The sequence below is a fragment of the Rhododendron vialii genome, chromosome 10a, assembly GCF_030253575.1.
Source record: "Rhododendron vialii isolate Sample 1 chromosome 10a, ASM3025357v1".
Classification (NCBI taxonomy): Eukaryota; Viridiplantae; Streptophyta; class Magnoliopsida; order Ericales; family Ericaceae; genus Rhododendron; species Rhododendron vialii.
Genome location: NC_080566.1, coordinates 25,432,454 through 25,443,924, shown reverse-complemented (window position 1 = coordinate 25,443,924; position 11,471 = coordinate 25,432,454). Strand labels below are relative to the sequence as shown.

At 38.4% G+C, this 11,471-nt stretch overlaps 2 protein-coding genes and 1 long non-coding RNA gene across 6 annotated transcripts in view; 2 read left to right on the top strand and 1 right to left on the bottom strand.

Moving 5' to 3' along the window:
* Positions 1 to 459: 459 nt before the first annotated feature.
* LOC131303037 (PKS-NRPS hybrid synthetase cheA-like) lies at positions 460 to 4,244 on the bottom strand. The gene is made up of 7 exons (XM_058329830.1): positions 4,092 to 4,244; positions 3,566 to 3,664; positions 2,301 to 3,487; positions 1,090 to 2,177; positions 984 to 994; positions 745 to 894; positions 460 to 555 (listed from the first exon to the last, which is right to left on the bottom strand). Exons 1-7 carry the CDS (start codon positions 4,242 to 4,244, stop codon positions 460 to 462), a joined length of 2,784 nt encoding a protein of 927 aa, XP_058185813.1.
* Positions 4,245 to 4,819: 575 nt separating this feature from the next.
* LOC131304777 (beta-galactosidase 10) overlaps positions 4,820 to 11,471 on the top strand; it is a 41,432-nt gene continuing 34,780 nt past the window's right edge. Inside the window, exons 1-7 of one of the 4 annotated variants that reach the window (XM_058332152.1) lie at positions 4,820 to 5,285; positions 6,279 to 6,374; positions 6,490 to 6,602; positions 6,742 to 6,808; positions 6,960 to 7,052; positions 7,636 to 7,779; positions 10,336 to 10,424. In XM_058332152.1, coding sequence (XP_058188135.1) covers positions 4,854 to 5,285; positions 6,279 to 6,374; positions 6,490 to 6,602; positions 6,742 to 6,808; positions 6,960 to 7,052; positions 7,636 to 7,779; positions 10,336 to 10,424 — 1,034 coding nt within the window. In that variant the 5' untranslated portion in view covers positions 4,820 to 4,853. Of the gene's footprint in view, positions 5,286 to 5,971; positions 6,027 to 6,278; positions 6,375 to 6,489; positions 6,603 to 6,741; positions 6,809 to 6,959; positions 7,053 to 7,635; positions 7,780 to 10,335; positions 10,425 to 11,471 lie in introns of those variants that run through there. The other 3 variants (XM_058332151.1, XM_058332154.1, XM_058332153.1) reach the window with 3 other exon arrangements.
* Positions 7,786 to 9,870, top strand: LOC131304781 (uncharacterized). Its single transcript, XR_009192472.1, has 2 exons — positions 7,786 to 8,646; positions 8,763 to 9,870. It is a non-coding gene; the product is annotated as an uncharacterized LOC131304781 (long non-coding RNA).

Here is an 11,471-nt window from a genome sequence, read left to right as displayed (position 1 = left end):
CATTCATAACATTACCCCACTCGGAGTTCTTTCTTCCCCATTGAAAAAGAATAGGAAAACCCTAGTTTGGCATGAAGAACTTGAAGTAATCTCTTGGAGTTTGACATGTAATCTGAAAATTTCTCTTCTTGTGGTAAGAAATCTTCCTTAAACTACGAGTATTGATGAATATGGGCATATAGAATCAACTTACATGGAAGAGATTTAAGAATTATGATTCTATAGTGCTTACATGGTGATTTTATACCTAATTCATCTTAAATTCTCAAATATTGTTGATTTGTGGATAATATGATTTTGACCATGGAAACCCAAGATTGATGTATGTTAGTTGATATATAGATGGATTATGACCATGAACTTGTAGAATTTTGAAGTTGCTTACTGCTATTGATGTGAAGATATTTTAGAAAATTTGGGTAGCATCCAAAGCTGCATTTTTCATCAAATTTGTTATACTTAGACAAGTTTATTGGTTATGGATCCTTTCAGTTCCTCACTCTTTTGGAGGACTTGGGATGGGTTCGCGATTATGCCACCTCTCCATTCTTGTTTCTGAACAGAATGTCACAGAGTTGACAACTATGAGTTTTCAAACAGAAATACAATATAAGAGTTTCATTGACGATCCGAAAACTATAAGCAGACGTAATCATCCAATTTTCATAACATTAGAACACATTATATAATACAACACATTAAATCGTTTCTCAATCTTCTGAATGGCTAATTGACATGGATGACCTCCTTTGTTGCTACGTCAACGCCGATGATTTCGTTGAACTTCTGAATGGCTGCAACATGTGCTGCATCCCAATTTTTAGCGATAGAAAGACGATATTTTTTCCAATTGCAAGCTATTGGTGGTAGAGGGGAACCTTTTTTAAGGAATACCTGTCAAATTGCATTACGTACTTATAAAAGATAAATTAAGATAGATTTAAAGAGACAATTCATTATATAGATGACAACAAATCATTTACCAAAATAATACCTGTACAAAGTGTCCACCGTCAGCAAACCCGATAGTAATAACCTTTCATTTCAAGGAGGGTAAAGGCTTTGATTGGAGGGGGAGGAACGTAAGACATTGAACATTTGATAAATGGACGACGACACAATTATAAGCAGATGCTATGATGTGACCCATGTCTGGCATTGTCATCCAATGTTCCTGGGGCGCCGGACTTTCATACCATGCCAAGATGTGAAGTAATTCCCTAGCCCTCTGCGTCCCCCCTACCACTTGTTCGTAAAGGTGTAAATGTGTTTCCAACTCTTTCAGCAAATCATTTCTTACCATTAACCACTCATGAACATCGTCTTTCATGAAGTCCGACACTGCTCGAAACCCATAATTCCCATCATCTTCAACATCCTTGACCGATTCTATGTAAGGTCTTTTTGCTTCTGGGAATTGATTGATGAAGGGGCATATAAAAAGTTGTGCTGGAACTTTTGCTTTCCCTTTCAGATTACGCCGCGGTTTCTCTTTGACGGGCTTAGGGGTTTGAAGGGATGCCATAACATGCTCAAATTCCGAGGGATCCCTACGCGTCGAATTTTGTTCTTTGGCTGCATTTTTTTGTTTCGTTGACTTCCGACCGCGTGGTTGTGCATTCACTTTGGGTTCAAGGAGAGTACTGGTTTTCGGATGAGCAAGCTCTTGCATTTTCTTAACATAATTTAGCTTTACATCAAATTGATCTTCATTCAAGAACTTGTTGTAAAAACAATCAAAGTGAGCCAAAAGCGTCTCCTCCATCGAACCCTCATTCTGGGGTGCAAGCAAAGAAAGTCTCTTCCAATGGTCGTAGATTAACTCAATCGGTAGAGGGATATTTTCCATCTTGTAAGGAGCAATCTCATGAGCGCAAGGTAAACCATGGGTGTGCCTCAAAGAACACTCGCATTGACGCTTCGATTCCACAAACCATTCGACTTGATGGGATGCCGTTAAAACAAGTGTCATGGCATTTGACGAAACGACTCCCCTTAGCCTATCAAATAGAGTTGTCCTAAAATCATGTTGCACAGAATTAAGGCTCTTCTCAAACGAAGCTTTGATTTCAGTAACTTGTAACAACATCAATCTGTGAATCTTCTCCCATATAGTATCAAAATTGCATTGCGAGTTTTCAGGATGATTTTTTAGCTTCGAATATGAACTCTCCACCCTATGCATAAATATGGCAAGATATTAACCGTAGCAAATGGCATGAATAAATGAAAATTTTCCAAAAACGCGTGAATAACATGAATATTAAGGAAAATGCCAGAGTTATGAATGAAGCGTTTACCTGTTACTTGTTAGGTTTCCGAAATGCATGACTTTGTCCGTCCAAGCTCCTACAAACCTCTCTTTGTAGGGTACCAACCAATTTTTCTCGACGTACTCAAGTGCTGCAGAAACCATTTCAAAATTACGCTTCAAAACACAAAGGCGCTCCTCATACTGTGCAACACTCGATGAAAGGACGACTAGGCCCCAACTGCAAATAAACTCCTCCCACATCTTGTCATCAAACATCTTTCTACACTTGGCTAATACGTTCTTGCCAATATGCCACCTACATAGGAGGTTGGTAGCTTGAGGGAAAACATGTTCGATGGCATTCATAAGCGCCAACTCTCTATCTGTGACAATAACGGACGGAAGCGCGTTGGGATACATCATGCCTTTTAGCTTCTCCAAGACCCAAGTGTAGTTTTCCGTTTTTTCACACTCCATGAAAGCAAATGATGCACAAAAAGTCATCTCCGTCGATGTTACACCAACAATTTGAAGCAAAGAAAACTTGTACTTATTCGTCTTGTATGTGCAATCCATCATAAAAACGTGGGAAAAAGCACGTAACATCTCCCCGGCAGATGAAGGAGACCAAAACAACTCCGTGACATTTTCAGTCTCGTTCCCACGGGTCCAATGAACGTAGTGGTACTTTTCTAGCCGATCCAACAAATGTTGCATTTGAGATTTTCCAGCTTTCTCTATCACTCGATACTTGTGTCGTACATTGTACACGGTTTTGATAGACATTACGTTCTCAGGATCTTGAACCTTCAAATGGGTTAAGATTTCTTTGGGTTTCACCAAAGCGACTGACAAATCAACCACCGTGCTAGTTTGCTCTGCCGACAACCTCCCGGCATACGAATGGCCCTCCAAGTACACCGCTGGAGGATGGTTATTGGTGCCATTGTGGACAGAGACAGTCCAACCATCATTGCCCTTTACAGCTTTCAATTCAAATGGGCATTCACATTTTTTGGTGCCCGTGGACCGTACTCTCTTCTTGACAGCTACCTCCTTCCCATCAACTTTCTTCACAAACGGCCTATACTTACCACTCCTTTCACATGAAAATCCCATCCTAGGTGTGCGATTCTTAATACATTTCTCAAAACCCTTAATCACAATGATAAACCCGTGTTGTTTACCAGTGCATCTTATCCAATCTACCAACGCTTCATCGGATAGAAAAACCTACACACACATAACAAAAAATTATAGCCCGTAATATAAAATTGCACAAGATAAATACTCTATCAAAAAAACACTTACCATCTCCGTTGTAAAATGCTCCGTATAATCGTTTGAAGGACAAGTTGAAATAGATATAGTCGATGGCCCTACAAAACTACCAAGTGTTGAAGTGTCAACCTGTAACACCCAAAGACCAACCAGGTAAGTGTAGGATTTTCTGCAGTTTTATTCAGATATTAATATCTGAAAACTGGCACTAAATTCGGATATAAGAGTCCAAAAATATTGACAATATTTGGATATTAATATCCGAAAAGTTGTACATAATTCAGACATTAGAGTCCGAAAAGTTAGTAAATTTTTGGCACTATGTATCCAACTGTAAATACAGGATTCTTTGCAGTTTCATTCAGAGATTAATATCTGAAAACTGACACTAAATTCGGATATAAAAGTTCAACAATGTTGACAATATTCGGATATTAATATCCGAATAGTTGTACATAATTCAAATATTAGAGTCCGAAAAGTTAGTAAAGTTTTGGCACTGCGTCTCCAACTGTGTCAGGCCAGAACTGAAATTGAAAATGGAGGGCGGGCTTACCTCTTGCTTCGATTTTTGCTCCGTCACTACAACACCTGTGACATGTTTCTCAACATCCATTGTGTGATCTTCTGACTCCAAATTGTGGTGTATTAATGGGTCAACTTTTTCTTGTTTATCAATGGAGGGAGAAGAAGCAATCGAGGTTTCCATTGACAATGTAGGAGGAAGAGGAGAGGCGGAAGATAGGCAGACTTGGCTGCTGGTAGGAGGGGCCTTGTGGTGGGTGATGGCAGCTGGGTAGGGATGAAAATGGAGGAGTTTGAATGGGGGAGGGAGGAGACGTTTCGGGAGGGAGGGATGGATGGGGAGATTTTTTGAGGTTGTATGTTCTGGGAGGGAGGGATGGATGGACAGGAGATGATTTTTGTGGTTGTATGTAATGAATTATGTAAGATGATAAAATGGTCAAATAACATGAGATTTTAGGGGTATAATGGTCAAACTGAATAAGGACATTTTTGTCCATAATTTATAAAAATTTTAATCGGCTGCGAGTAGCAAGAAGTGCGTTGCAAATAGCGGCCACCATAATATTTGAGTGATATAATCAGTGATGTAAACTACACTGTCTATCTTCCCATTCCCGACCGGTGCGCATCCTTGTTATGTCGATGAAAGAACCAGAATAATTGTTTGTCTGTCGCCCACCCACTCGGCACTGAATTTTTTTTTTTCACGCACCATCCCGATTTAAATCTCCTGTGATAAAGAATACAGGCCAGAATGAGCTGGAATCTCTCTCTCTCTCTCTCCTGTTAAATGCCAAAAACATGGCGGGACTGTCCTCTTTGTCAGCCGAACCGACCATGCTGTCATCAACGCGGCTTTTCCTTTCCCTTTCCCTTTCCCTTCATCTTATCCACGTGCTTGTACATAGATACTATTAGTGCAAAATACAGGACTCACCAGAATTCCCACCACCAGGAATATTCATATATATTCTTTGGCACTCTGTTGTCTGATCGAGCTTTCACTGAACAGAAAATGGCGAAGCTCTGTTCTACGAATCCCACACCCGTTAAAACCCGTCTTATTCTTTGCACTATCTTATCGACGGTATCGATATTGGCCACACTTGTTTCTTCAGCGGTTGCTAATAATGTGTCGTACGACCGTCGCTCTCTTATCATAAATGGCCAGCGGAAGCTCCTCATCTCTGCTTCCATTCACTACCCTCGCAGTGTCCCTGCGGTGAGTGAGTCAGAGTCCCCTCAATTTCTCCTTTCTCTCCATTTTACTCACTACCTCCTCCCAAAATTGCTAGTCTTATACTCCATACGAAAAAATTAACTCCTCCCCTATTTGATCTTTTTTTCATAAAGGAAATCGTGTAGTACATTAATTTGGTACGAGAGAATTTAAAGAATCATACACAGAACAGTGGACAAACAATTTGGGACGGATTTGCACCTGGGTTTCCAAGAAAATGCGGAAGAAACAGATACAAGTTTCCATAACTGAAACATAATTTTGTCTGTTTGAGTTGTGTTTTCCATTCTTCTCTTGTTTTTTTCTTTCTTTTTTTTTTTTTTTTTTTTTTGTCAAAGAGAAAATAACGTATTTCGCCGTGCAGGATTTGATTCGCTTTTTAGTTTTTTTTTTTTTGTTTGTTTCTGTTTCTTATCTCTAGCTTTTCCCCCTCTATTTTTGTAGTGATAGATAAGTATTTCACGGCGTTGGATATGATTAGCGTAAATTTTCTGTTCAAGTAGTAGTAGTAGTATTGCACATTTCGTGTTAGAGCTTGTGTTGTTGCAACTGTTGGGTTTGTGAAGCCTATTTTGGCTTTATATTACCATAAAGCCTAATTTGCCTGGTTTGGTGATGTAGACCTCGGATATAAATACATGCTACAGCAACTTGTATAATCATACTCTTTTCTTGAATTGTGTATGTACTCAGTTTCACGATTGGAAAATCATATTAAAATCGGTGGGTCTTTTCTGTTTGCATTTGGTTGGTATTTGTACGTTTGTTATGTTGTGGTTTGGCCCATTTCTCAACAATGGCAATCATATTTAGTTAATCTCTGGTTTTCTTGATTGTGTCAAAATTTGTGTGAGGGGAACCAATTTCAGACTATATTTCTCTCTTCGTAGATAAAGATGTTTAAATGATTGCTAAGGTGCCTTTTATTTCTGTCTAATGTTTTTTTTGTGTGCATATTAATGCTGTATGCGTTAGATGTGGCCAGGATTGGTTCAAACTGCAAAAGAAGGAGGTGTGGATGTTATTGAGACCTATGTGTTTTGGAATGGTCATGAACTTTCACCAGACAATGTGAGTGAAGTTCGATCTATTTATTTACTATATTGTTCCGTTGGGTCTCATACAGTGTATTTGTTCTTATGAGGACATATTGGCTTGGTTTTTTTCTTTTGCCTACTATGTGTAGTATTATTTTGGGGGCCGATACGATTTGGTCAAGTATGTCAAGATTGTTCAGCAGGCTGGCATGTACATGATTCTTCGAATTGGTCCATTTGTGGCTGCTGAATGGAACTTTGGGTATGTTGATAGTTATCGAAGTGGTAATCTTGTTATTCAAAAGAATTAAATGACAGATTTGGTTTAATTGTAGTTATGATGGCCGATTTTGGTATTCGATGTTTCTTGACAACTTCTAATCAGAAAATGTATTGCACAGTGGAGTACCTGTTTGGTTGCATTATGTGCCTGGGACTGTCTTCCGGACTGATAATGAACCCTTCAAGGTATAGAAACCAAATATCTAATATGATTTCAGTAACTTATATTTTACTCAAGGTATTGCAATGTGACCCCCATCTGGAAAAAAAATTTGCAATTGGTTTATTAATATGAACTATGGATCATATTGATTCGTTTGTCCATCTGGGTTTCCAGCATTACATGCAGAAGTTCGTGGCTTTCATAGTGGACCTTATGAAGCAGGAGAAGCTTTTTTCATCACAAGGTGGTCCCATCATTTTGGCCCAGGTAAGTTAAAATTTAAAACTCTTTGGTAGCAGTCTCCTTTCCTGAGTCACAAACACACAACCACTCTCTCCTTGTGTCCTTAATCCAACATTGCAACCTGTTGGTTACTGATTGCCTGGTTAAGGAGATTGCCACGAAAGGCATTTTTGTAATTATCCTCTCTCTTGCTCCCATTAACAATGCTTCAGGTATGTAATTAGGTGTAGTGTGAGCGATTATGGCTTTTGGACTAGTGAAAACCAGAAAGGTTAGATTGGTTTTCTTGGAATGGGCTCAAAAAGCATGGTTCTAATGAAGTTTAATGTTGAAGAAATTAAGACTTGCTTTGAACTTGTTGAAGGAAACAATGATACTAAAAAGCAGAAGCCATGACAAATGCCCGACAATGCTGACACAAACATGGGCAGCAAAAGGACATCATTCACTGGATCTTGACTAGACTCTAGACTCTAGATTGTCCAGAATTTAACAAGAATGCGCATCTCCTGGAATAAGCCAACTTCCTTTGCATATGTCTTGCTTTGCACTATGTGGTATCCTCATATTAACTTCTCAAACATGCAAAGCTGTTTTCCATTTGCAGGTAGAAAATGAGTATGGAGACATGGAGAGAAATTATGGAGATGGAGGGAAGCGATATGCCTTGTGGGCCGCCAACATGGCTGTTTCCCTAAATACAGGTGTACCTTGGATAATGTGCCAGCAGTATGACGCTCCTGATCGTGTGGTGAGAGTTGTTACAATAACTCGATATCTTCCATCAAATGTTTTCCTTATTAGTTATTAGTTTATCTACTTGGAGTCTTCAACATGTATACAGAAATCTAGATTCTACATCACCATCCTCAAGCTAATGATGTAAATCAATGGACAAGTCAGTTATATTTCAAAAGTCTAGCTGGGTATTTGGATTTTCCTCGTTCACTTCTTTTTATTCTAGTTGACTGGCCGCTTGCCTGGCATTTAGGCTAGCGCCCAACATGGGGAACTCAATTCCGTTCATTTTGTTTTGAAATGAACTAATCCATGTAGGCAATTATGGGAAATTGCATGAGTAGTGGTTGTTTTCATGTAAGCTCACCTTCATAAGACCAAGTTTCGAAGGTTTGGGTGAAAGAACATTGTATCACATGAAGAATATGAAAAAACACTGCACACACATGGACATTTTTCATGTGTTTGTGCTCGCTCCTTGATGAAAAAACACTACACCAATTCAAATCTCAGTGAAGCACTCCATTCTCTTATTGAAAACAACTAAATTAGTGCTGAACAACATTTCAAAAGAATAATATGAATACAAAACATATAAAACTATGCCCCCAGAAGCAGAACATTAATCACTGTCTACGATTAAAATCATTATCTTGTGTACGATTGTAATCATAACCACTTGTAGAATAATCTGTAGTTTATCAAAATCAAGTTGTTCATAATGCTATTATGTGTTGCCCGATTAAAAAAAGGCCATTACATGTCAGCTGCTTGTGGTTGCTCGTGAAATATTTTCTACACTGGTATACTCATTCTCACTGTGTCTCCAACCAGAAATCAGGGCTTTTGCAGGGTGTTTCTCTTTTTTTTTCCAAAAAAGGTGAGCATGTTCTGACAGAGGGTTTAAGTTAGTTTGGATGTTATTTTTTTATCTTTATTATCCTACCACTATTGAGCATCTGGATTCTAGACTTTAGTAGTTGGTTTCTTTCCTAGATATTTCGTGGTGGTTTTAGACTACAGGGAAAACAGTGATAGTTGGAGGGTAAATGCTTTCCTCAACTTTTGCCCATTTACGCGTAACATATATTATAATTACTTGTTTTGCCCAAAGGAAAATGCTTTGTCAAGGGAACATGAGTAAATAAGCAGGCTAAATGTCTATGTCCATGTCCTTTTGTAAGTAATACTTGGGCCAAAATCACTATTTAATCAAGGTATGAAAAGCCTGTTCATGACACTCTCTCTTTATGTATAGCAAGGTTTCTTGACTACACTTGCATTGTGATTATTGGTGCCATTTCTTGGTCTTACAATGTATACTTTAACTCTAGGCCTCCCATTGCTTGGGCTCAGTTCATCTCCCTTCTGAATAAATAAATTGGCTGAAACACTGGCATATTTCTTGCCCCTAAGGATGGAGAATCAGCTTGAAGAGAAACTAATGGCATGTTGATAGAAGAGAATGCCATGTAGAAAGGGAAGGGGGTCAAGCTTAGTCCTTGGAAATGATGTATTTCAAGTATGTGATATTGACAAGGGAGAAACTCTTTGTGGAAGACACATTAGAATAGAATACTTCAGGGAGACAGCTTGATAATTCAATGCTGGATACAAGCCACAGGAGGGATTCTAGAAGCACCTGCCTGGTTAAACTACAAAAGGGATTCTAAAGTAACCGCTTAACTAGTCATTTCAAATGAATGCACACATGCTTGGGATGTTTCTCCATGCTCGTGCATTACTCCCATTATGCAGGAAGAGATACCTTGTCAAGCTTTGTCATTTGAATGGAAATGAACTTGAAATATGTTTATTTGTGAGGGAGAGAAAGATAGCGTTTGTCCTAAAATTGAAAGCCATATTAGGCGCAAGACTGAGCAATGTGGTGGCAGGTTGACTTGAGTACAAACTCAGAGATAGATTGGAGCAAGAATGAGGTTTTCATTTGGCAATGGAGTAAGTGTATTCTGATGGCGGAAATTGCTTACTTCTACAATTTGTCTCCGGTATTTATAGATGTATGTGCAGCTATGATGGCATACCAATGAGTCGAGGAGACCCTATTTATGCCGGCTATTGAAAGAAGCACAAGTGGGAATTGGATTAAGATTAAAGAAGAACTTGCACCAATGGATTACTATTAGACTTCTTCAAGGTTTTCTCCCCTATTGTACGATGTACATTGATATGCAGTTGACCATATAGAACTCTGACTGCATTTCCATTATTACTTCACAATACGTTGAGCATTTGCATCTTATACTAAGAAATGATCTTAAATTGTCGAATTGCTTTCATAGAAATGTCTTCCTGAATGGTATAGTTTTTCATTTTTTCATTCTTTTTAACTGCATGATGATTGCTTTTAATCCATATCCTTATCATTCCTCTTTCCTACTGGAAATTTTTGTTGTGTACTTGAGTGGTATGAACTGAACCACTTGATGTATGGTTCACTTATGTTGTAATATCACCTGTCTGTGGAGAAGCTAAACATTATGAGTGGTAGCTGATGGTCATTTGAATCTTCGTTCAGCTTAGATGGCTGTAATTGTTTCTTTTGCAGATCAATACATGTAATTCATTTTACTGCGACCAATTCACACCAAATTCTCCAAACAAGCCCAAAATGTGGACTGAAAATTGGCCTGGATGGTATTACTCGAATTACTTTTACTCTATCAAATCAGATTTCTCCTCTCTCTCTCTCTCTCTCTCTCTCTCTCTCTCAGTGAATAATATGCACCCGCAATATTCTTTTATCACTCTTATATGATAATAATCAATAAATCAATTCCTAGATTCTAAGTTATAAGTTAATATTAGTCTCAGTAAAAACGAATCTTTCCTGGCTGTCATCCTATACTTTGTGCTGCCTTTATACCTCATACTTCTGTTTTTGTACATTAGCCTCATTGTCTTCGAAGAAATGTGGTGAAATATATGAGAAAACATGATAATTCTATCAAATAATAGGAAGTACCACAAAACTAGCACAGTAAGTACTATGAAATACATACTGTGTTAATAACTTAAATGAATGCACATCTTTTTAATTTTATCTTCTGAACACTAGTTTTTATTTTTATTTTTTTGACAAAACTGAACACTTGTTTCCTCCCATACCTTTTGTGATATAACTTATAAGCAACTGATAATCATTCACAACCACCTCTTTTTTTAGTGTAAACTTTTAACATACATATCTATATCAGCAATATTCAAAATCTACATGTCTACTTTTATATGTTTTGAAAATTTTGACTGAATTGTCATGATTCAAGATTCGATACAATTCACGATGTGGGAAAGGGCCAATTCGATTCTCATTTAGATTCACAATTTGACAACCTTGATTCCACATCGAAGAAGTTTCAAGAAACCTACAGGATTTGAAATCGAGGTTTCTGTAGGGGTTCGATTTGACAGGATCTTTACCGTGGTTCAGATTAGGATCCTTCCTCCGCTCCTCCGTGCTCCTTCCGCTGGACCTGCAACAAGTCATTAGGGCAATGGTTGCCTAGTGACCCTCCGACGATCAAGTTAGATCTAGGGAGAAGTGTTTTAGATCTAGGGTTAGGGCTGAATGGCATACCTCTCTAGGTGAGTATCCCTGTGTATTTATAGACCTAGGTTTGCTTGGCCTCCAAGCTAGCGCATGGAGGATACGCTCGGGTAACCGCCTCGGGTGACGTCATATAT

Excerpts from the sequence above, each read along its gene's own strand:
- LOC131303037 (XM_058329830.1), bottom strand. The coding sequence starts at position 4,244 with ATGGAAACCTCGATTGCTTCTTCTCCCTCCATTGATAAACAAGAAAAA. Across the intron at positions 3,488-3,565 it reads AGCATTTTACAACGGAGATG|GTTTTTCTATCCGATGAAGC; the intron begins GTAAGTGTTTTT and ends ATGTGTGTGTAG. Across the intron at positions 2,178-2,300 it reads GGAAACCTAACAAGTAACAG|GGTGGAGAGTTCATATTCGA; the intron begins GTAAACGCTTCA and ends ATTTATGCATAG.